A 24,486-nucleotide genomic window follows, 5' to 3' on the forward strand; every position below is an offset into this window, starting at 1 on the left:
AGTATATCATTATAGTATATAGTAAATAAAGTCAATTTAAAACAATTTCTGGGGTTGAAATGGATCATTTACAAAATAATTGTACGAATTGTAAACATGTAATGTATGTTTACATAATTTAAATATATTCGATGTGATTTATTGTCTTATAAATTATAAGACAGAATATGCATTTGCTCTAGCCTATGTCCTTATCCTTAATGAGGCTGCAATTGTGACGTATGATTACATTATAATAGTTTCAGGCACTTAATGATAATAAATATGCAATTGTTGATATTTTTATTTATTTTGGTTGAAATTAATGTTGGTTATATGAGTGCTTTAAGTTGCTGTGAAATATCTCACATTTTGTATTTTAGTAATATGCTGGTATCATGAATATTTCATGAGAAACTTTTATTTTGCATCAGCTATAAGCAAAAAGCCAATTTCCTATAGAATAAAAACGTGATACATGTCAATAATCACAGTCTTTGTTAAAAAATAAACAACAACATAATTGCTCACATTATTTGGAAAAAATGCTGTTAAATAACAAATATAAGAATCATATCTAATCGTACCATCTTTTAGATGTACTTTAGTCTTCAGGTTGACAGGAACCACATCCAAACCTCGTCCAGAACCTTCTAAAAAAAAAAAAAAAGACAAACTTGGCCTATAAGCACTGGCATCAAATAGAGCCCCTTTCATGTATCCTCCACTCTCTTCCACTGAGTCACTGACTCTGTGATGGTCATGATGATGATGAAGTTCGGGATGCCTCCTCATCACATGTACCGGTCCATTTCCTTTGTTTTTCACGCTGCAGCTCCCTCTTTCTCTGCATCCTGAGTGGCATAAAGGAGGACCATGTGGAGGGAGTGAGATAGAGAGATAGAGTGTGGGGGAGTCCTCGCTCGGACGCCTCCTTTGTGAAGTTCCGAGGTTGCTCCATGCATTCACCGCGGCCTCACCCGAACATCTGCCCCACAAAAAATATCCCCCCTTTGCATGCAGCAGCAGAGTGTGTGGAGAGAAGTGTTGCAGATCGATGTTTGTCCTCTTTTTTTATATTGTGTAACAGTCCTACTTATGGGCCCCCCTCTCTGCAAGACGAGGGCATGCACCGTGCTCCGTTTAGGGGGTCCTGCACGTCTGATTTAGTTCGAAGCAAAGCGGGCCTAATGGCTCTAATTGCCAACGCCTTGATGAAAAGTCGATGGGAGTTAAAGCGGCCCCGATCACTAACTAGATCCTGCAATCCATCTGTAGCCGTTTATTTATTTATTTCCTCCATTTGTCTCCACAAATCACCCGCCAATCGGGAGCGGGACGCATATTTGTTTTGTTTTTGTGCATGCTGCAATAACATTGTATTCCTTTTCTAACTGTATCATGCATTTTATCGTGCTTGTTTATTTCTACAGGTGCGCACGCAACATTTGTCATATGTGATTTATTTCCTCCTTCCTTAATTCCACATTAGCTCTTGTCATTTTTTTGTTTGTTTGTCTTAGCGCGGACATTTCACGCGTGTGTTCATCTCTCAAGCATGTGTGAGATTAAACAAACACATTAAGATGTTTTAACGTGGAATAATTTGAGCATGAAAAGCTAATAAATCAGAGGATGGTATGGCAGAATTGAATTGTAGGGTTTTTTTTAACGCGCACGCGTACGTCTCTGCGTGTGCATGTGTAGGGTAGGTGGGGGTGCGTGGGGGTGTTGTTTGGGGTCCGATCCCTGCCTCTGATTGGTTCTTATTTGAGGAAGCTGACTGCTTCTGTCCACTAATAAGCGCCTCCCAGCCGTTCTTAGGGCCATTATAATGCAAGGGACCTCCTTTTTTAAGCACAAAGCGAATTTTCCTTCATTTAGACCCATCTATGCCCCTTAAATTGCCCCCAAAGTTTGTATAGGAGATTTTCCCCCGGACCTCTTTTCGCCCTGGAGCGGTACGCGATGCTATCTCACGCCGACCTCCTGGATGCTCGGCTCGGTGAGTTCTCAGCTCTAAACCCCGGAGCTAAACTCCACTGTAAGAGTCCAACTTCTTCCTTTTAACCTTCTGTTTATCTAGGCGTCAATGGACTGTGTATTTAATTATGTGTACAGTTAAGTGTTTTTGTGTGGAATTAAGAATGATTTGACAGCATAAATGTGATTAAACCCCAGGTTAAATTAAGTTAATTTATTATTTTTGGCATGTTTTTTTTTTTTTGGAAGTGTGTATTTACCTTGTCATCATCCTCTCAGGGATGAAGGATGCTGCGGAGCTACTCGGACACAGAGAAGCCCTCAAGTGTCGGCTGGGTGGCGGTGTGCCAGACCAGGGACATCCAGGAGACATGGCCCCCGGTTCTGAGTCCGTGGAGGGAGCCACTCTCCTGCCCGGGGAAGACATCACCACCGTGGGATCCAACTCGGCAGGCATGACGGTGAACGGCAAAGAACCAGAGAAGCAGCAACAGCAGCAGCAGCAACCCCAGCAGAGTTCCGGTCAGCCGGCCAGTCAGCAGAAACAGAAACGGCACCGAACCCGTTTCACGCCAGCCCAGCTCAACGAACTGGAGCGTAGCTTCGCCAAAACCCATTACCCGGACATCTTCATGAGGGAGGAACTGGCCCTCAGGATCGGTCTCACGGAGTCCAGAGTCCAGGTAAGCTTTTCACACTTCTTCGAGCCCATGCAGTCCTGCAGGGAAGGGAATTTGAAAATATGAGAAACTGATCAAGGTTGTAGAATACATTTTTAAATTAAATTATTAAATTACATTACTATCACGTGATATTATCTTAAAAAATACAAATAGTCACCCATCTAGTTGTGCCGACTTAATATTCAGTATGTAATCGGGTTCTCGAGTCGCTGTCCAAGGTGCTGAACCTCACCTGCGAAAATGTTAAGCAGAATACAAAATAACATTACAATATTAAAGCCACGCGAGATATAACCCGTAATAAATTTTAATTTAAAAGGAAATAGAATGAATTGATTTCATTGTTACAAAAATGATCAATGATAGGTGGCATTTATTAATTTAATATTTTTCTTTACCTTAATTCTGTTTTGTTCAGGAAGGAAAAAAATATGACGCAATTAATTCAGGGGACCGATATATTCTCTAGAATTTAAACCATTTATACCGAAAATTATCCATCATATCACATGTTTGATTCTTCATATTTTTAAAAGAAAGCATACACATGCACCACAACAACAAAGTAATTTTCAATCAGTTCTCAATCAATTTTTGTTATAATTTATGATAAACGGCAATGGATTATTAAGAGGGGGTGTGTAATCCATGCCAAGCATCCCAGTGAAGCAATAAAATCAGTAGAATCATTAGTCACCTTAGCAATAACTCATTTAAATACGATCGGGATTATTGAGAGATCACGTGGTTGTCTTCCTCTTCCTTTGAAAAAAAATATTCCATCAGAAACCTCTTAATAGAACCCAGGAATACAGTACATTTTTTAACAGAATGAGAAATTGCTTTGTGTTTCTCTCTCGTCGAGTAATAACCTCGGCTGATGCTTCACGGGTGGCTGCGTGGAATGAGGGGGAGTTAATCACAGTCCGGTGTGATGAAATCTTTATGAAAGCGTTTTTCTTTCTATTTCTGTCATCATTTGCACAAAATACAGGCATTTTTCTTGCAATTGTTTATTTTGTTGTAATAGCGAATTATAATAAAGTCACCTCCGGGTAGATATGATGATAATACGTCATGGTATTTAAATAGGAATAATGCAGTAATTAAAAAAAATACCTCTGTAATATATTTTATTTACATGTTCATTCAAAGCATTCAAGGTCACATCGCAAGGCAACAAACTGATTTTATTTTTTGTTGGATATAAAAATGAATATTAATAATATTATAGTGGCTGCTAGGCGTATTTATTTCTATGGAGTGCGAAATTAGGAATAAAACTGAACGTTATGACTTATATTTGTATATGATTAATTATTATTATAGTGTATTTCATGCCTTTTTGTGTCAATAGTAGATATGGACAATTGTATTTCTTAATATAACATAATTCCACATTCCTAATCAGTGATTGTGTGTTTTACGCATGTCTATATTTTCTATTTCAGAAGAGGATATGTAAATAAGAATAAGTAAATAAGAGTAAACAATACACACAAATAATAAAAGAAAACAAAAACAGTTGTACAGTATTTATGATACAATATGCAGACATACTGCGTATTATTGTGTATTTGAAGCAGTTTTATGTTGGACGTTAAAGACTGACTGGTCCGTATACGTTTGGTTCTCCAGGTCTGGTTCCAGAACCGGCGCGCCAAGTGGAAGAAGAGGAAGAAGACCACCAATGTGTTCCGCGCCCCCGGCACGCTGCTCCCCACGCCTGGTCTGCCTCAGTTCTCGGCGGCCGCCATGGAGAACAGTCTGTGCTCGTTCCACGCCAACGACTCCCGCTGGGCCACCGGCATGCCGGGCGTGTCCCAGCTGCAGCTGCCGCCCGCTCTGGGCCGCCAGCCCTCCATGGCTCAGTCTCTGTCGCAGTGCAGCCTGGGCCACGGTCCGCCCCCCAACTCCATGGGCCTCTCCAACGGCCTCTCGTCCAACGGCTCCGGCCTGCAGTCGCACCTGTATCAGTCGCCTTTCCCCGGCATGTCGGCGTCTCTCTCCGGCCCCACGAACGTATCGGGCTCCCCACAGCTGTGTAGCTCCCCGGACAGTGACATGTGGAGAGGGACCAGCATCGCCTCTCTGCGGCGCAAGGCGCTGGAGCACACAGTGTCCATGAGCTTCACTTAGTGACTTGTAAATAATAGTAAAAAAAAAAACAACAAAAACAACAAAAAAAAAAAAACGCCACTCACTCCCACGCCGAGGCTCCATTCCCTCGCCACTTAGAAAACCTTGAAGGTGTGTGTGGATGCTGTGAGATGATGGAAGAATCGGAAAGGAACCACACTAATGGACACGGAAGACACGCGTGGCTTAATTAAGATGTTCATTTAAAAGAAAAAAACGGATTTGCAAATAAATCCCATTGTAATAATCTCTAGAAGACTGTGGACCTTGAATTAAGGAGGGCCTAACAATTGTCGTTTTTAATCGAGTGCCTCTTGCAGCGCTCATGTTGTTGTGTTCAGGTGAACTTGTGTTATGTCCAACGGTAATTTATTAAATATACATTCTTTTTGTTTATTTTACTAACAGCCTGTGCGTGGGCCCGTTGGAGCTGCAGGCATTCACCGTGCATGGAGGTTTTACATGACTGCAGGTGCCCACACACACTTACACACTTACACACACACGCACACACACACACACACACACACTCTAAAGTGATCTTTCAGTCTATAAACCTAAACTCTGCTTTAGGGTGTTTTTGTGTAGATAATACATTCTTGTGTGACATGTTTTAACTTATTGTATGTGCTATATTACTTGACACATTTCTTAAATGTTTGACCTTACATCGAAATGCATCACACTGACAGGTTTGTACCAAATAAAAAAAAAGAGCAAGAAATAAAAGTACTTTTAAATCATTGTCTCTAGTCCATGTGATTAGTTTCGTGTCGTCATTTTAGGATTGTGGTGAATAAATGATCAAGTGTTTCAATCCAATAAAACAGTGAATAAAACAATCAAACAAAATACAGTGTTAATTAACACTAATATGTTTACTAATGTTATTGTAGTTTTCAATGGTGCACTACGGCACCGCAAATATACCTGGGAGCGCTTTCTCAAGTTGCCCCACTCATGTAAGTGCAGACTACAAACACAATAATAAACAGTCAATTTGATAGTGACAATCCAAAATAATTGTTTTTAAGGTAGATGGTGCAGATGAAACTAATGTTTCATTACCTACACTCGTCTATATACACTTGTTCATCTCAAATGATGCAGTTTATTTGACAAGGTATGGTAAACATGCTTTTGGTAAACACAATATTAGCACAATATAGTATTATTTAGTAATTCTTTAGCTTTTACCGCCGCACACAACTTTACGTTATATGCCCATAAGTGTACAATGTTATTTTGTGTGTGTGTGGGGGGGGGGAGGGGGTAACAAAACACTGATATTTAGATTAAATATCATATTAGCAAACATTTGTTTCCCATTTTTACCCACACAATTGTCCTTCTTTTGGAAGATTTTGCAAGACTTTAACGATATAGTAACTGTTCAAATCATAACTATGGCTGTTTGTTTACGTAAACTGCAAAATGTGAGAAGTTATTGCGAGTACTGTGACTCGCAATAACAACACAGCACTAATAGAACCAATGTTGTCATAGCGCAAAGTTGAAAACTGCCTAACTGGCATTAATACCGCTGAAGAGTTCATTGTAAACAAGAATACAGTTATTGGAACACCAATAGCTTTGACATATATAAATACATCAGGAGGTTGCCTACAGCCACAGCTCTTACTGCCACTGTTTTTCACCTGGGCCCAGTTTTTCGAGATGTTTAATCTGTGACAGCGGTGCAGAGCTTCAGTGATTAATTCCATGATTTGTTCCTAGTAGTTTTGTTTCCTTATCTAGCTACATGATTGAGTCATACTATTAGAAATACCCTTCTGCAGTAAGGGTGTCAAAAGGTGATGAGATTTCTCGTTGAGCGAAAACGGTCTCACGATAATAAATGAAGAAATGAACCACAAATGATAATGTTTTGCTTGCCTCCATATAACGTGTGCATGTGCATGTGTGCCTGCTTTCTTCATGCCTCGTCTCTGAACAGACAGGAAAGAGTTCACTTCACGCGTTGGTTCAGCACCTTTATGCTAGACACAAGCACTGGCGTTCAAAAGGAGTGAGACCTCTTGTCAGTCACACAGTCGCTTTGTAGGGGGGAGAGGCGGGGCCGCTAGCATGCACAGAGCAAAAACCTGGACCTTCATGAGGATCAATGCAAGGTAATTGGGAGGGGAAAATGTGCAGCTCTCATGTTGAAATGAGCAAGGAACCAGTATGCCCAATTTGTTTGAAAGTGGTGGCAACATAAAAGGCAGCAAAACAAACTTGCCCACCACAAGCTCATCCAACGGACCAAGTTTTCCTATTTGGAAAAAAGGCTATCCACCAACAGTCAACATTCACTGAGGCTTTTGATCGGCAAATTCATTATAAATGGAACAGCACAAGTAGTTTAATTCATTGCAAAATATATACTGTTCTTTAATACAGTTGAAAAGCCAGCATTTCAAGAAATGCTGCAAACGTTTAACAGACAGTACAACTTGCCAAGAGAGAAAATACATGTCACAAATGGCAATTCCACAACTTTACAGAGTGAAAGATGACCAATTGAAGGAAATTCTGCATTATTATTATATATTCGGGCTGCACGGCGGTGAGTGGTTAACATGCAGGCCTCACAGCTAGGAGACTGAGTTCAATTCCACCCTCGGCCATCTCTGTGTGGAGTTTGCATGTTCTCCCCGTGCAAGCATGGGTTATTTCCGGGGACTTCCTCCCACATTCCAAAAACATGCTAGGTTAATTGGCCACTCCAAATTGTCCATAGATATGAATGTGAGCCCTGTGATTGGCTGGCAACCAGTCCAGGGTGTACCCCGCCTCTCGCCCAAAAACAGCTGGATTAGGCTCCAGCAGCCCCCGCGACCCTCGTGAGGATAAGTAGTAGAAAATGAATTAATGATTATTACGTATTCTTGTATTATTATGGGCCTTCCAGCTTATACTACTATTTATTATACACTATCATAACATTTATTTTTTCTCACAAAATGTTGACAATAATATAATATATTAGCAATTTGTTGGAAAAAAACAGAGCCAATCTCATGTAGTGTTTTGTTTCATGAAGTGTATGTAGTTGTGCATTGTTTGTGTTATTTCATCACAAGTCATGTTGGGATGATGCCCCCTTCCCCCCATGTTGCCTTTACAGTGTATGTGTTGCATCATTTCCTCTGCAGTCTCTCTTTCTCTCTCTCTCATCAGTGCATGAGAAATCACCTAATGAGGAATGGGTCGCACATTTCCACAAACTCATTAACCCGCGAACGAGTGAGACTAATTGCAGCGTTTGGCTAATGTGATTCCACATCTGTTAGTGCAGCCCATAGGCAGGCGGGCAGGACCCGTGCACAGGCTTGAATGCGGTGGGCCGGGCCCGTGAAGAGCACACACTGCAAGGAGATTTAGCATAACATCACACTCATGTGACACTGCTTCATAAGAGCGCAGGAGGTGTCGCTGTGTTTATTACATTTGTTCAACCATTGTTGTGCGGTGTCCTATCATCATATTCCTGTGCGGGAGGGTGAGATCCAGAGTTAATTCTTGCGTAAACAAAGCGGTTTATTCTTAGCATTTCAGCATTTATTTTTGGCATCTTACTTCTTCACCACTTTGTATGCACTTTTCTTAATGTAAATTTATGAACAAATGATACTCATTTAACTGGAATGGATGTTTCTGTGCTGAACTGTGCCGGCAGCACTCGTGCAGCCACGGACCATGCTGCAGCCACCACGCTTGACTGTAGGCAAGGCACAATAATCTTGGTACTCACTTGCGTTGCCAGCTATTTAGACCATAATGAATACTTTTCGCATTATTTTCAGTGCATAGTAAACCTGCCGGGTATCTAAAGTCTCTATAGTCTGACCTAGCCACTTTGCGATTCGAATTTTGCAGCTTCACTCTTGCACACTTTTCCAAAAATAAAATATTTTATCACTGTTTTGTTGTTAACTGTGGCCTATTAGTCAAAAATTACTTTACTATCAGTTTCCTGCCTAAATTAAGTATTTCCAAGTATAAAATGGCAAAATAAATGAAAATGGAATAAATCAAATGGCTAATAGTATTCCACCCTGGTCACTTGGTGTCATATTGCATTAAAGCCTCTGCAGGAGGCCTAATATTACGTCTAATATGTCTTTTTTTATTATTATGTCTACTATATGAGGCAATACAAGTGACTATAGGGGTGTTATGTAATGTCTAAAGGGCTCAAATACTGTTAAAAAAACATAATTAGAAAAGCGTAAACAGGTTTTCTAAGCTCTAATTATAAAATAATTCCATTCCATACTTACTTATGTTGGGTCTGGAACCAGTTAACTAAATAAAGAAATGATTACTGTATATATTGTACGGTATACGTTTTATTTTGTTAGATAGTCCCATAGAGGCCTCTTCTGGGACATTGCTAGATAGTGTAGTGTGACCAACTAATGTCTAATTGCTGTATCTGTATCACTTGATGTTGGCCTTGCATCTTTCTCTTATCGCACTCCTGGAGAAGACGTGTCCTCCCAGCTGTGGATCCTTCTTGTTGGTATATTGATCTATTCAAATTGAGCAATTTTTTTTTGGAAACATTAAGGATAATGAACCAAAAGCAACAAAACTTTCATCCATCCATCAGTTTGTTAAAAAAATATAATATATAACATAATAATATTCATTAATTTTCTACCGTTTTTCCTCACAAGTCGGAGTCGCCAATTAACCTAGCATGTTTTTGGAATGTGGGAGGAAACCGGAGTACCCGGAGAAAACCCACGTATGCACGGGGAGAACATGCAAACTCCACACAGAGATGGCCAAGGGTGGAATTAAACCCTGGTCTCCTAGCTGTGAGGTCTGCGCGCTAACCACTTGAACACCATGCAGCCCACATAATAATATAATAATAACATTTCATTATATGTATTTACATTATATAATAATAGTCAAATGCATGGACAGTGTTATAATTTCATGAGACAATTATACATACATATATTCATACACGGTATATATTAGTTTGATACCCTTGGTCTAAATAATCATGCAGCTCGTTAAATTGTCTTGGTGTACCTAATTTTGCGGCCATGAAGTCCCTTTGAAATGTCTCGTTAGGAATTTACTATGCTTATTTTAAGTGCGAGTGCGAGGTTGAGTGTACAGCTGAATAGACAGACAGCCTGGGTCAAAAGCTCTGTCAGCACAATGCAGGCGACAACAAAAGGACTAATTAGCAATCAATTAGCCACATGTTTCTGTCCTGCACCTTTTATCTGTTTAAAATGTGGAGCAGGTTACCACTCAGCATGGCCCATTTACAGACAACACCTGCTGCCTGTGTCCCTATGTATATGCTGGGATGTATGCTGTAACCGGGTGAAAACATTACATGAAGGGGCTTTTTAAGGCCATGCCACAGCATCTCAATAGGATTCAGGTCAGGACTAGGCCACTCCAAAGTCTTCATTTGGTTTTTATTCAGCCATTCAGAGGCGGACTTGCTGGTGTGTTTTGGATCATTGTCCCAAATTGGTTTCAGCTTGAGGTCACCAACAGATGGTCGGATTTTCTCCTTCAGGATTCATGGTTTCAGTTATCACAGGAAGTCTTCCAGATCCCATTGCATAAAAACAGCCTCACACCATCACACTACCACCACCATATTTTACTGTTGTTTACTTCCCAAACATCTTAGGGATCATCACATCAAGATGTTTTCTGGCAAAATTGAGCCGAGCCTTAATGTTGTTTTTGATCAGAAGTGGTTTTCGTATTGGAACTCTGCCATGCGGCAGCACACAGGACTAGTCACATGTAATTCTCATTCATTTTTTTTATTCCGTTGTGTTGTCATCCACTCATATTTCATTTAGTTTGATGAGTAAAATTGCACAAAAAGTTAAAACCCAGCATGGCATTTTTTCTCTAATACTGATGCTTACTGTGTATGTGTGTGTGAGAGTGACTCTCTATTCATATATATATATATGAATAGAGAGACAGATGTATTACAGAACAAACAAACCACCACCTATGAGTGTGTGCAAATTGACACATGGATATTTGACACAACAAACAAAAGTAGTTCCAAAAATCCTTTCAAGTCAAACACTGCCATTTACATTATATACATGCATGTGTGTGTGTGTGTGTGTATGTGTACAGAAAGACAGATGCGTGACGTGACAAACTCACATATGTAAAAACTAAACCCACTTTGTTTTGTCGCATTGTTCCTCTTAATTTCAAACCGTTTGATGTAGCTGCTTTCTATTTTCAAGGTACATTTCTTACATATCAAATCAGACAAATAGGCTAAATAACACGAATACACACACTTTGGCACATCAGGGACTATGAGGAGGCTGCTCATGCTAACAACGCTGCATCTCAACAAGCCACATCCATCATCATCAACGCTAGCATCTGCTCACAGCCTCAGCCTTAAATCTCTCTCCTCCACCCTTCCTCCAACCCTCTTCCTTTCTCCCTTCTCCTCCCTTCACCTCTCGTCCACTTTTGCAACTCACCCAAACCCTGAATCTGCATTGATGACTTGGAAATGTGCAGTGTATGTGTGTGTGTGTGTGTTTGTGTCTCTCCGCCCTGCTTAGAATCAATATTTAATGATGATGTTATCAGTGTTTTTATGTGTAATTTAGCCTGTGTCAGTATGAATGAGACACTGTCATCTTTATGGCGGTGAGCATTTATTTTCTGTTAATGGCTACGCCTGGCACGCACCAAGCAAAGCCCAGTGGATGTGCAGGACTGCATATCCCCCATCATAGTTACATTCCAATAGCCTCCAAATTATAGTGCCCTAAAAGTCATACAATCTGTACTTTAACCAATTTTTAATGGAAATAAAATAACAATACTTCACTCGCATGTTTGGACTTTTTGTGTTGTTTTTTTTCTTTATCAAGTTACCAGTTATGGCAAAGTGGAAAAGCATGATGATAAACATAGGTGACACTCACTCTATGCGAACCTCCATTCTACTCATTTAGGTGTCTTCATAGGGTGAGTAGTTTTACTTTACTTTTGTTTTATTATAGTGATTAACTCTCTCTATACAACTCTATAGGAGTTATTCATTCATTTTTAAGCACTTATCCTCACGAGGGTCGCAGGGTGTGCTGGAGCCTATCCCAGCTGGGACAGCGGCGGGGTACACCCTGGACTGATCACCAGCCAATCACAGGGCACATATAAACAAACAACCATTCACACTCACATTCATACCTATGGACAATTTGGAGTCACCAATTAACCTAGCATGTTTTTGGAATGTGGGAGGAAATCGGAGTACCCGGAGAAAACCCACGCATGCACAGGGAGAACATGCAAACTCCACACTCAGATGGACAAGTGGAAAATCGAACATGTCATATGTGGAATCAAACTATGGAACAGACTGATTAAGGAACTTAAACAATCCACAAGGATGAAGACAAGTCTTGAAAGGATCATATTATCTCTATCCTAATTCTGTTACGTATTCCGGATGGAAGGCGGCCGAGTGGTTGGCGCACAGCCCTCACAGCAAGGAGACCCGAGTTCAATTCCATCCTCGGCCATCTCTGTGTGGAGTTTGCATGTAATCCCCATGCATGTGTGGGTTTTCTCCGGGTACTCCGGTTTCCTCTCACATTCCAAAAACATGCTAGGTTAATTGGCGACTCCAAATTGTCCATAGGTATGAATGTGAGTGTGAATGGTTGTTTGTCTATATGTGCCCTGTGATTGGCTGGCGACCAGTCCAGGGTGTACCCCGCCTCTCGCCTGAAAACAGCTGGGATCGGAGGATAGGATAAGCGGTAGAAAATGAATGAATGAATGAAAACAGGTATAGATATACGTAGGTAGGGAGTTTGTCCGTAAAAAGACATCTGAACAAGACACTTCGTCTTATATTCGGGGTCTAGAAATTTTCACCTGCAACTGGTAGTCCAAGTAAGTGAGAGCTTTTTTTCCTGTCACTCACACACACCAGCAACATGTAGGGATTCATAAATCCGCTTAGGAAAAGCTTAACAGAGGAAGAGTTATGATGCAAATTTGATGCTAATAGTCAACAATCAAGCAGTCCAGCGGCTTCGGAAAAAAAAAACAAAGAGGTCATAATATTTTGTTTTTGCTTCTGTCTTTCATGAACCAAACTCACTTGTTCTTTGCAAAGACAATCCATCCACCATACAGGTGTGACATATCAAGATTAGATTGTGTATGCCTGAGCCTGGCCACAATAAAAGGCCACTCCAAAATGTACAGTTTTACTGTATTGGGAAATATAATTCATTTGGAAACAATGTTGCAATGACAACAATTTAGAAGTCAACCATACTCGGAACAAGCTGTGTTGAACTTTTGTGGTTCTGCTGCAAACCAAAAGCAAATAAGACTTTGATGTGACATTTCTTTGAGCAGCAAACCTCCAATTGATTGCATCATGAAACCACAATCCATCACCATCAACCGTTTGCGTCCAAACAAGCTGATTTTGACATTTCGCAAAGGCCTTCAAGAGCGCGTGAGAGGCCATAATTATGACGGCATATTCTCAGTCATTTTTCTCCCAATAACAAGTCATTTTTAATCCAATTAGGGCCGCTAACGTGAGAGGCATAATACCACGGCCCCTGGGACACATGAGAGAATATGCAGGACATTTATCCCGACAGTCAATATTGAATTTCTCAGCAAGCAGCTGTGCCTGCTCTCGCTGACATTCTCCACCTCTGCACAGTGATCCGTCCTGATTAAAGCGGCTTTTCTACTTCATCAACATTCATTATATGAGCCAGCCATGCATGGCCACGTAAGGGGGCAGCAGTAAACTTACACGCTTTCCTACTGTACTTTTGGGGGGGAAAGGTGATATGTCACATTGCTTGTCTCGGAGGCTGCTTAGCTGTGATGGCATATTCCCCAAAAACTTTCCTACAACATAGACCTTGACAAGGATGGGTGTCTTACATGTTGGATCATGATTATATATAATATATCACAATATATATGTATATTATATATGATATTGTGCAGCTGTTGATACATTTAACATGTTTTCATACAATCAACAACACATTTACACAGTTCAGCCATGATAAAAATATAAATCATGTGAGCTTTAATGCCACCGTGACTCGACATCGCCATCTTCTGGTGATTCCTGAAAATGACAGCGCTCTGAAAAATAGAACTGCATTTACATATTAAAAAAAATTGAAGACACATGATCAATACTCTTGATGGCATTCCTATATGGATAAATGAAATATGTTAGGTCTACAGAGAGTATTAAGAATATATAAATATAGAAGCGGCTATTTTGAGCTGATTGTAAGTCAATAACATGTATGCATGCGCTCTGAATCATTGTCATTGAGTGAATTGATCTTGTGCTCTAATCAATGTTTATTAGGTCGGATAAGATGGGTCAGAGTAGAGAAGAGGCAGAATGATGGAGGGACAAATTTACTGAGAATCACCTGATATATCGTACATTGGGTACACCTGCACACTGTCATTTTATGCATTGATCTCATTTCTACCAAGGCTTCACACATTGTTAACATACAAACACTGTACAGTCACAATGAGTGCATTATTCACTCATAAATAAAGGAAAATTATATTAAAATGTCAACAAAATTGGTGACAAAGGCTTTGTTCATCATTGGCTTACTCCATTCATGCCGTTGTGTGCCAAGTGTGCCAAGGGGGTGAAACCAATGCACGTTGTGAAATGACGTCAGCCACCTCTGGTCTCTGGTGGGCAGAGTCGGCATTGAAGCACCCAGGTAGCAGTAACCAATGGAATGCTTTGTATTGGTACTTGCCTTGTATGTTTCTTAGCTAGCTTTTGAGTGTTAAGTCGCTGTGTGATGAATTTAGTGTTCTTTGTAAAATGAGAATCTGTGAGTTAGACTGTTTTTATGTATAATGACCTCCTGTGATTTCCAGTGGGTATTTAAACATGCATGGTATTTCAATGATTACTAGCAAGTAAAAGAGATGTCATGAGATTAGAACGTAGCCACAAATAAGACATTTTGAGCCTGCAATAAAAACCTGTTGTTCCTGCAATCAAATGTAGTGCTTCTGTGTCTCACAGGACATATTTACACATTTACATATACACACAACATATACGCACAATACACATTTGTATTTTATTTCATTTAGCCATTTTGATGATGGAAAATGCTTAATGTAGAAAACAAATACATCACATTTGCTTAAAATATGCCCTTTTCTGACCATTAAAAGGCTGTTTTCAGCCATATAACAATAGGATTTTGAAGCACCAAGTGGTAACGGAGGGCTGTACTTTTTGTGTTGCTTTTTTGCGTAACCCTGAATGTCTTCCAGTGGAAAATGGGACAGTCTCAAAACTGTGCCTGCAGTACGAGAATTTCACTCTAATTTCAAGTCAAAGGTCCTGGTTCAACATAGTGGTAACTGCCTAAATATGCAGAAATCCCTTTTAAGTGCACATATTAGGTAACAAACTTTCACTGGACCTAACTGCCTGAATAAAACTTTACCAAATTAAACTCTAACATAAGAAAAAAAAAACTCGAGGCTTCAGCCAAAAACAAATAATTTGATTGGCACCAGGAGACCTCCCCTGAAGTTGTGTCCAAGGAAGTAATTAACAGAAGGTGTTATCCATCGCTCTTCATTTATACACCTGAAACTAAACACTTTCAGAGGGGATGAGAAAGGGATTCAGAGGAGATGCAGGCTTTGCAGTAATCTCTCTCTGTCTAAACAGGGAGGGTCTGCTCATTAGGACCCCCCCATAGGAGATGAATGGGTCAGGTCGGCCTGCAAGAGTAAAGTGAAAGGCCTATAAATGTTCTCTTTCTGTCAGGGAGCAGGTGGGCTCAGACAGCTTGCATGCTGAGATGCAAAAACAGATGTGCAAAGTCAACAATCAGCCCAATTTTACTTTGATCACATGGCACCATGTGTGGACCTCTCATCTGACCTGCTGAAGCAATTATTACACACAGTGGACTCTGTAAACTAGCCTTTTTTTCATCCTGATCGACCTACGTCTTTAAAACCTGGGTGCCAATGGAGTTCACACTGTTGGCCACTAGAGGGCAGTGTTGCTTGAAGACTGCGGTGGGTAACTTCTATTTGACTTTTTCGTAGAGGTGGAAAGACTACTAAAAAATAGTATAATTGAATGAAATATTTAACATTATTTTGACGAAAGTACAATTAATAAATGAATAAAAGTTACATACAAAATGGTAAAATCTTGTAAAATACAGTAACTTTATCTTTAAAATACGGACATTTTTAAATAGATGGCAAATTCAAAATATCTTAATAACTGTATTACGGCTTGCTGCAAATTACTGTATGTTTAGACACTTCCCAAACATAGTTTAAATTGACGGTTGCATTTTATTTTTTCACTTTTTAATGAGGGTCATGCTAAAAAGTAAAATGGGGACTGTAGTCAACGGTGTAGTAAGAAACATGACAAAACGAAAAGACAGTACTTACAGAGGCAGTGATTTTCAACCATTGTGCTAGTGTACTGCGTGAAATCGTCGAATTATCCAATATCATTTTTAATTAACATCTATCAATCATTTCCTCCGAATATTATGTCGCTGTCGAGTGTCCGTGGAGTAAAGACTGACAGAGCAAGGTAATATTCGTCCGTGTGGCAACACGTAGCTGATTGCCTGGTTCCTACAATAGACTTGAGGTGGATTTTTTTCCAACGTAAAAAACGTGCTGTTGCTCAAAAAAGGTTGAAAAACAAGGCACCAGGGCACGAAATTAGAGCTGCAAAGATGAATCGATCACACAGTTAATCGACAACTATTTAATCATTTTAAAACATTTATAAATATGTAACTATTCTCTGAATATTTTTTTCATTTCCTGAGTCATCCATAAAAGTAAACCTATTATCTTTGTGTTTTAGCCAAAACAATATCTTCGCACAGCTTTTTTTTGCCTCTTTTCAATCTCTACACTGCACAATGAATTGTACTTACGTACAGTCTACGAATCTATCTATCTATCTATCTATCTATCTATCTATCTATCTATCTATCTATCTATCCATCCATCCATCCATCCATCCATCCATCCATCCATCCATCCATCCATCCATCCATCCATCCATCCATCCATCCATCCATCCATCCATCCATCCATCCATCCATCCATCCATCCATCCATCCATCCATCCATCCATCCATCCATCCATCCATCCATCCATCCATCCATCCATCCATCCATCCATCCATCCATCCATCCATCCATCCATCCATCCATCCATCCATCCATCCATCCATCCATCCATCCATCCATCCATCCATCCATCCATCCATCCATCCATCCATCCATCCATCCATCCATCCATCCATCCATCCATCCATCCATCCATCCATCCATCCATCCATCCATCCATCCATCCATCCATCCATCCATCCATCCATCCATCCATCCATCCATCCATCCATCCATCCATCCATCCATCCATCCATCCATCCATCCATCCATCCATCCATCCATCCATCCATCCATCCATCCATCCATCCATCCATCCATCCATCCATCCATCCATCCATCCATCCATCCATCCATCCATCCATCTATCTATCTATCCGTCCGTCCGTCCGTCCGTCCGTCCGTCCGTCCTTCCTTCCTTCCTTCCTTCCTTTCCATCCATCCATCATCCGTCCATCCGTCCGTCCGTCCGTCCGTCCTTCCTTCCTTCCTTCCTTTCCATCCATCCATCCATCCATCCATCCATCCATCCATCATCCATCCATCATCCATCCATGCATACACCCACCCACCCACCCACCTATCCATCCATCCATCCATCCATCCATCCACCTACCTATCCATCCCTCCCTCCCTCCCTCCCTCCCTCCCTCCCTCCCTATTTGCATCTTTCATAAACGGCAGTGCAGTTATTGTCTTCTACCATCACTGATATTAACAATGTGCAAGGAAGAGACATGCAGAAGCAGAAGCTTTAAAAAGACTCCTAATGAATGGAAGTTGACCCCCTGGCGTTGAAATGAAGGTAATACACCTCGAATAGGTCATGGTTGCTAATCTACATCGTAGCAGTGGATTGTGTTTCTTCTTTGGGAGACAAGTGTGTGGCGACACAGGCCTTCAAAATGTCAACAGTCATTAGCTGGGGGTAGAACGGGTAATTAGACTTTTTAGGGGGTAGGGGTATGACGTTCACGTGGTATTTTTGTATTTGATGAATGGGAGCGAGCATGAGGCGTGGCTGTCACAAAGGCTCAGCTCGTCGTCGACATTGACCTTTCACAATGGCAGCATGGTGCCTACAATTAGCCTCATCTAGGAGAGGAATGAGATCACAGCATGCTTTGTTTTCATCACCATTAGACACAAATGTATGAATTATTGCTATGATCTGATTGACACGCTATCACCGAGTCCAATTTCCCACAATTGAGTCCTCACAGCAACGTTCAAAAGGAGGGGATCTCAAAATGTGGTTGGTCAGCCACTGGTGGTCCGTGACGTAACCCATAAAGAGCTCCTTTATGCCGTCCTTAAAATGCATCAACCAACGGTGCTAACTTTGTTGGAACCTCACTCCATTCACCTTCCAACAGAATGTTAATGGATCATTATGGTTTATTTCAAACATACATACAGTTTACATTGAAATGTTTCACGTTACAATTCCCAATTGCACATGTCTGAAAAGGAGCGCAAAGACCCTCCCACTCTCTTTGTTTCAGATCAATTTGTTCACTTCCTGTATTCAACATGCACTAATTCACTATTTACATTATTCTGATAAATAAAAACAATCTGCATTAGAATAATTTATAACTTTATAAATGTACTAACTTTTTATTTTTTTTTTAAATGTATTATATGTTTCTATGTAGTATAGAATTTGTCAAAAATATTATTAATATTTTATTTTAATTTGTACTTGGAATGGTTTTAATGAATTGATCTCTGGCAAAGTATACATTAAGCATCTTTCAATTAAAAAAATAAAAGTAAAAAAAATAGTTGTATATATTGTGTGTTTTGAAAGTGTATTTTTATGGCATATTAGAAATGGGTATTAAATTTAGCAACTTGTACAAATGTAGTATAAAGTATTAAAATCCAGTATACATTTACTCACTAAAATAGCATAAATTATTATTATTATTATTAAGTAATTATTAATTATTATATAATTATTATGATATTGCATAATTATTATTAAAATAATAATAATAATTATTATTAAGTAATTGGCCTCTGATTTGTTAAGGAAAATGTGTATTTAATATAGTAATTATTATTATTATTAAGTAATTATTAATTATTATACAATTATAATAATATTGTATAATAATTATTAAAATAATAATTATTATTATTAAGTAATTGGCCTCTGATTTGTTAAGGAAAATGTGTATTTAATATAGTAATTATTATTATTATTAAGTAATTATTAATTATTATACAATTATAATAATATTGTATAATAATTATTATAATAATTATTATTATTAAGTAATTGGCCTCTGATTTGTTAAGGAAAATGTCTATTTTGGCTTAGTTTTGTTTGAATCATTTTCATCATTCTTTCATTGTATCATCACATTCATTCTACTAGAATTGAAATGTACATAAAAGTGGGGAGAATTATTTTTGTTGTTATCAGATCATTTTTTTAAAGTAGTTTTAATTGTAAACTAAAAGAAAAAGCATAAAAACAAAAAAAACAATCATAATGATGCTGGTATGATTGCTCATACTTGAATTGGAGTCCTGCCTACTCCGCTCCCATGCGGTGTCATCTGTGTCCACATGACTGAAACGAGAGGAAGTCCTGCTGGATGCTTGACTGAGCTTGCAGCTGCTCTATAAAAGCATCCACAGCGCAGACGCAGCTGTTCTTTCTCCTTTCCCAGACTTCACCGTCAGCATGTCTGCGTCGGTGCGCACACAACTGCTCTTCCTCCTCCTTTCGCTGTCATCCCGGATGATGCTGAGCCGCTACATCCAGGTAAACCATCACCTTTCTAATATTTAAATGATGACTCCATTCATCCCATGAGCTGACATCTGTTTCCTCTCCATTCAGGATGAAGACAACTTTGATGGATTATATTCTCTTCTCAGTTTGGACCAGAAGAGAGAGACAGAGGATTTTATTTTCAGACGGCCTCTCGGTGAGTCACTCATGCACAGAAATTGTGTATACACCTTCATTACGGTCACTTATTTATTGTTGTTTGTCCACATTCTTTGACTACAGCTGCATCTGTGTCTAAAATTCTGCCTCTTGAAAAAAAAAATCCTTGTAGACCACCATAAAATACCCCACCGGGCATTGTCCAACTGTTTAAGACACTACATACTAGTTATGAATGTCTTTTTGGGTTCTCCACATTGTTAGGGTGTTTGGACATGGTGGCCACAGAAGGTCATTTCACCTTTGTGGCGTCGCGACAGCAGCTCGCCTGTGCCGCCTTCGTCATCGGCGAGCCCAGTGAGGTCATCAGCCTGGAACTGTCCGACGTCAACATCGACTGCAACGCCGGCGACTTCATCAAGGTCCCACCATAATGCTGCTTTTATTGTCCTTTCATTGGAACTGGATTAAATTATACTCTATTTTCTATTGGAAAAAAAACACAATAAAAATCATATTCTTAAATAAATACGTTTTTGATGCCGGTCTTGCATTAGATGCTTTTACACAATATAATGTGTTTGTAGATGTTTGACGGCTGGGTTCTAAAGGGAGAGAAGTTTCCCAGCAGTGAGGACCACCCCCTGCCGATGCACCAGCGCTACACAGACTTCTGCTCCCCGACGGCACCGAGCCACACCAGTCGTTCTTCCCAGAACGTTGCCATGATCTTCTTCCGCATCCACAACCCCGACCGTGGCTTCACTCTTGTAGTGAAAAAGCCGCACAACCCTTTTCGTAAGTGAAAACTGTTGGTTTTAGTAAAGTCCTATTCGACATCGTGTCAATCATGTGTAACAGTGATGGTGGGTGAGGGTCAAAATAGCATATGTATAAAAAGAATGGCAGATATTGGTAAGCAACATAAATCACAGGTCAATGCTGTCAAAACAACATATCTTCATACTGTACCACACCACTTCTTGATTCACTCTTTCCAAATAAAATAACACTTTTTCCCCTTTGTTGCCAAAAAGGTGCTCAATAAAGTGTAAAAATAAAAAAAAAAGTTTCTCAGCTAAATTTACATCACTTATCCTCACTAGGGCATATTTCAGACATACGTAGTTGCTCGTGGTGATTAATCGTGATTAATTATTTTAAAAACTGTGATTAATCTGATTATAATTTTTTGTCATTTGACAAGCCTAATTATAATACATCCGGGTTACTGTAGTGTATATCAACAAATATGTGGTTATAATAGAAGTCAATGGGATTCATGCAATATTTGCAATAGAGGTCGCAACATTTAAATTAAAAAAACAACCAATAATATATTTAGTTGCTGGAGCCTATCCCAGCTGTTTTCGGGCAAGAAGCGGGGTACACGCTGGACTAGTCGCCAGCCAATCACAGGGCACATATAGACAAACAACCATTCTCACTCACATTCATACCTATGGACAATTTGGAGTCGCCAATTAACCTAGCATGTTTTTGGAATGTGGGAGGAAACCGGAGTACCCGGAGAAATCCCACGCATGCACGGGGAGAACATGCAAACTCCACACAGAGATGGAATTGGACCTGGGTCTCCGTGCTAACCACTCAAACACCGTGCAGCCTTACATTTAGTTATATTCATTCATTCATTCATTCATTTTCTAACGCTTTTTCCTCACGAGGGTCGCGGGGGGTGCTGGAGCCTATCCCAGCTGTCTTCGGGCGAGAGGCGGGGTCATTTAGTTATATATTAATTTCTATTCAGCTACCAAAGTTGCCTTCTAACAAGGTGTGAAGTTACCAAATATGATTCCATTTGACATTTCAAAGCTGTCCTCCTGTGTGTGTTTGTGTGTTGTTATGTCAAGCTTGTAACATCATGTCTCAGAGTCCAGAGGGCAGCTTCACCATGGTGATGGCGCACCAGCACAGGAACTGCAGCTTCTCCATCATCTACCCAGTGGAGATCCAGCTGACACAACTGAGCCTGGAGCAGGCCAAAAGTAATGAGATCAGCCCCAAGGTGAGACACACATAATATGGACATATGGCGGGACTGTATGGAGATGTTCTTTTTATCCTTAGCACGGTTTGGTTGACTTGAGATAAAATAGGTACAGTAGAACGTTAGCTTCACTCACTGGTGCCTCTGCAGGACTGGAGTGGTGTTACAAGACATGATGGACAAACTTGTTCAACCTTTTGCTGTTATCTTATTATTACAATACATTCCCAAAAATCAACACTGGGAGTACATTCTATGAGATAAGTTCATATTTCTACAATATAGTAAGTACATATTTGTTTCTGTGAAGGTGAGGCTTTGGTCCGGCTGTTCGGATTCTGGTGACTATGTGGAGCTGCTGGGGGGAAACGGAGTGGACACATCTCGCATGTTCCCCGTGGCTGATCTCTGCTTTCCACTCAGCGGTCTTGGTAAGTCGTTTTTTCTAGAATCAAACTTCGAAATTACCTTATTCAAATACAATAGATTATTCAGTGAAGGCGCCGTATGAAAGCTATAAGGCTGTAAAACCTGTCACCATTCCACTTTATACACTTCTCAGACAGGAATTTGCATTTTCTCATATTTCTTTCTTGTTTAAATACTCTCACTTTTCAAATTTAGTTTGAAGTTTAATTTTCAACTTACTAGGTTGGACTTGTTCTGGCATCTTTCGACTGTAGCGTTTTTATATCCTCGTCAAAACAAATGACTCCTCTTACTTCTCCTCTTTGTTGTCCATGAAGTGAAGATTATTTTACAGTATTCCATAATGACACGTACCTTCTGCCTTTATTCAGCATGTCCAGAAGTCCAACTTTTAATGTGATGGCTGGATTCCCCTGCTTTTTGGGTGCAGAACGTTTCATTGACAAATATTAAGATTCACGCTATTGTTGTATGATTGTATGATTTCTTATCCAAGTCTTGCATTGGAAGAAGATGCTAAGCTCTGTAACCCTTAGAGTAGCGTTTGGACCTGACTGTGGTTCCCTTTGTGGTTCCTCAGCCCAGATGAAGATCGGCTGTGATAACTCTGTGGTGAGACTGGTCTCCAGTGGCAACTACATCAACCGAGTGTCTTTCCAGTACCGACTACTGGAACGCAACCAGCTGACCAAAGCCCATGAGAACAGCCTGGACAATTTCTGCACAGTGGAATGAAGACGTGAACAACACTACTTGTAAATACGTACATTGTTTATACCGATCCATAAGTCTTTTTCTTGTTATGAGTAGAAATTTAATTCACGTTTCCAATTATATTAACTTTTATTTCATAAGTAAAGGTTAATTCATGGGTCATTGTCTTTTAGAGTAATATACCTTATGTTTGTACGCATTTCTCAGTCACTCTTGTTTGTATCACCATGACATTTTGAAAATAAAAAAAATACCATAATGCATGACAAAGCAGATTTGGAATGGTCTGTTTTCAAACAAGAACTACAAGAACATTTTGGATTTGTTGTTTTTTTTTTATGTCATGCATACATCAAAAAATAGCCTGCATTTTTTTTTTTTTTTTGCTGCAGGGTTGAATGGTTCAAAGAAATTGCTCATGCTCACTAATTCAAATCTCCATAAACAAACTGTGGAATTTTAGAACAAACAGCGTGTATGTTTATCTTCCCATTAAAAACACTTCATTAGCACTCGGCGTCACAATGTGGTGCATCTATTTTAATTTCTCCTAATCCGATATGTTCCACAGGCAAACTATGCGCTAGCTTTCATGGCGACATATTGAAAAAGGCTTATATACAAAATTAACATGCGTGTTCTAATACTCGACGAAGGTTCAGTTTGTTGACCTCCGTCGCCTTCAACTGCACATTATGCACGAATGTGCAGCTGCTAATGGGATTATCCCACATGCTCTTACTCCCCTCGACATTCCCGGCTAGCTGCCTCGCTGTTTAAGCAGGATTAATCTCAAACCTGCTCAACGGTGATGATTCAATTAAAACGCCGGATATCGCTTTTTTTGCTTGAATTGCTGCAATTGTCACTTTTCATTCTGAAGCAGATGGAAACACACTTTGGAAGCTATCGAGGAAGTGGGAAATGACACACTTTCTTTGTTGTACAGGGTTAAAAAGTATTGACCCCGAATATAAGATGACTCTTAAAATTAGCTTCGGAACTCCTCTGTTGTTTGTTAAATTGCTCGCTGGTGCGTGTATGTGTGTGTGACAGGAAAAAAAGCTCACCTGGGAGGGGAAAGCCGTTTGGCATCACCTATTAGTTTTTATATAAATATAAGACGACTTTTTCTCAGGTCAATTCAATAACAACAGGATGATCCGGCGACTCTTTAAACAGACTTGCAGTGAGTTCTGAACCCCCTGTGACCGAGTCCTTCTCAGAACATCCAATTTTAACGTCCATTAGTTAAATCCCACCCCTGGTGATGAATGGGATAACAGCCATATTCATTCATGACCATCACACTCTGATGCAGCGTTAATACGTCATTAATCTGCAGCCTGAAAAAGGATGAGGATTTAAAAGGAGCATTCACCCAAATAATC

The 24,486-nt window shown here is 39.9% G+C and overlaps 2 protein-coding genes across 3 annotated transcripts; both read left to right on the forward strand.

Moving 5' to 3' along the window:
• Positions 1 to 1,835: 1,835 nt before the first annotated feature.
• On the forward strand, positions 1,836 to 5,507 carry LOC131128161 (homeobox protein orthopedia-like). Of its 2 annotated transcripts, none has more exons than XM_058070758.2 (3): positions 1,836 to 2,023; positions 2,242 to 2,645; positions 4,284 to 5,507. In XM_058070758.2, the coding sequence occupies exons 1-3, from the start codon at positions 1,948 to 1,950 to the stop codon at positions 4,782 to 4,784; spliced, it is 981 nt and encodes a 326-aa protein (XP_057926741.1). In that variant the 5' UTR covers positions 1,836 to 1,947; the 3' UTR covers positions 4,785 to 5,507. The 2 variants fall into 2 exon arrangements, with proteins under 2 accessions (XP_057926741.1, XP_057926742.1); XM_058070759.2 differs by having other exon boundaries at positions 1,836 to 1,984.
• A 14,168-nt stretch (positions 5,508 to 19,675) lies between these two features.
• LOC131128211 (corticotropin-releasing factor-binding protein) lies at positions 19,676 to 23,535 on the forward strand. The gene is made up of 7 exons (XM_058070849.2): positions 19,676 to 19,812; positions 19,891 to 19,978; positions 20,206 to 20,363; positions 20,529 to 20,739; positions 21,816 to 21,970; positions 22,263 to 22,383; positions 22,962 to 23,535. Exons 1-7 carry the CDS (start codon positions 19,732 to 19,734, stop codon positions 23,114 to 23,116), a joined length of 969 nt encoding a protein of 322 aa, XP_057926832.2. The 5' UTR covers positions 19,676 to 19,731; the 3' UTR covers positions 23,117 to 23,535.
• The last annotated feature ends 951 nt before the right edge of the window (positions 23,536 to 24,486 follow it).

This window comes from Doryrhamphus excisus, linkage group LG3 (genome assembly GCF_037039965.1).
Source record: "Doryrhamphus excisus strain RoL-2023G ecotype Guam linkage group LG3, RoL_Dexc_Guam_v1.1, whole genome shotgun sequence".
Taxonomy (NCBI): Eukaryota; Metazoa; Chordata; class Actinopteri; order Syngnathiformes; family Syngnathidae; genus Doryrhamphus; species Doryrhamphus excisus.

What these genes read in the sequence shown, in the direction of transcription:
- LOC131128161 (XM_058070758.2), top strand. Translation starts at nt 1,948, where the DNA reads ATGCTATCTCACGCCGACCTCCTGGATGCTCGGCTCGGTGAGTTCTCA. An exon ending in CCCCGGAGCTAAACTCCACT is followed by an intron (nt 2,024 to 2,241) that starts GTAAGAGTCCAA and finishes TCATCCTCTCAG; the next exon opens with GGATGAAGGATGCTGCGGAG. An exon ending in TCACGGAGTCCAGAGTCCAG is followed by an intron (nt 2,646 to 4,283) that starts GTAAGCTTTTCA and finishes TTGGTTCTCCAG; the next exon opens with GTCTGGTTCCAGAACCGGCG.
- LOC131128211 (XM_058070849.2), top strand. Translation starts at nt 19,732, where the DNA reads ATGTCTGCGTCGGTGCGCACACAACTGCTCTTCCTCCTCCTTTCGCTG. An exon ending in GTAATGAGATCAGCCCCAAG is followed by an intron (nt 21,971 to 22,262) that starts GTGAGACACACA and finishes GTTTCTGTGAAG; the next exon opens with GTGAGGCTTTGGTCCGGCTG. An exon ending in CTTTCCACTCAGCGGTCTTG is followed by an intron (nt 22,384 to 22,961) that starts GTAAGTCGTTTT and finishes GTGGTTCCTCAG; the next exon opens with CCCAGATGAAGATCGGCTGT.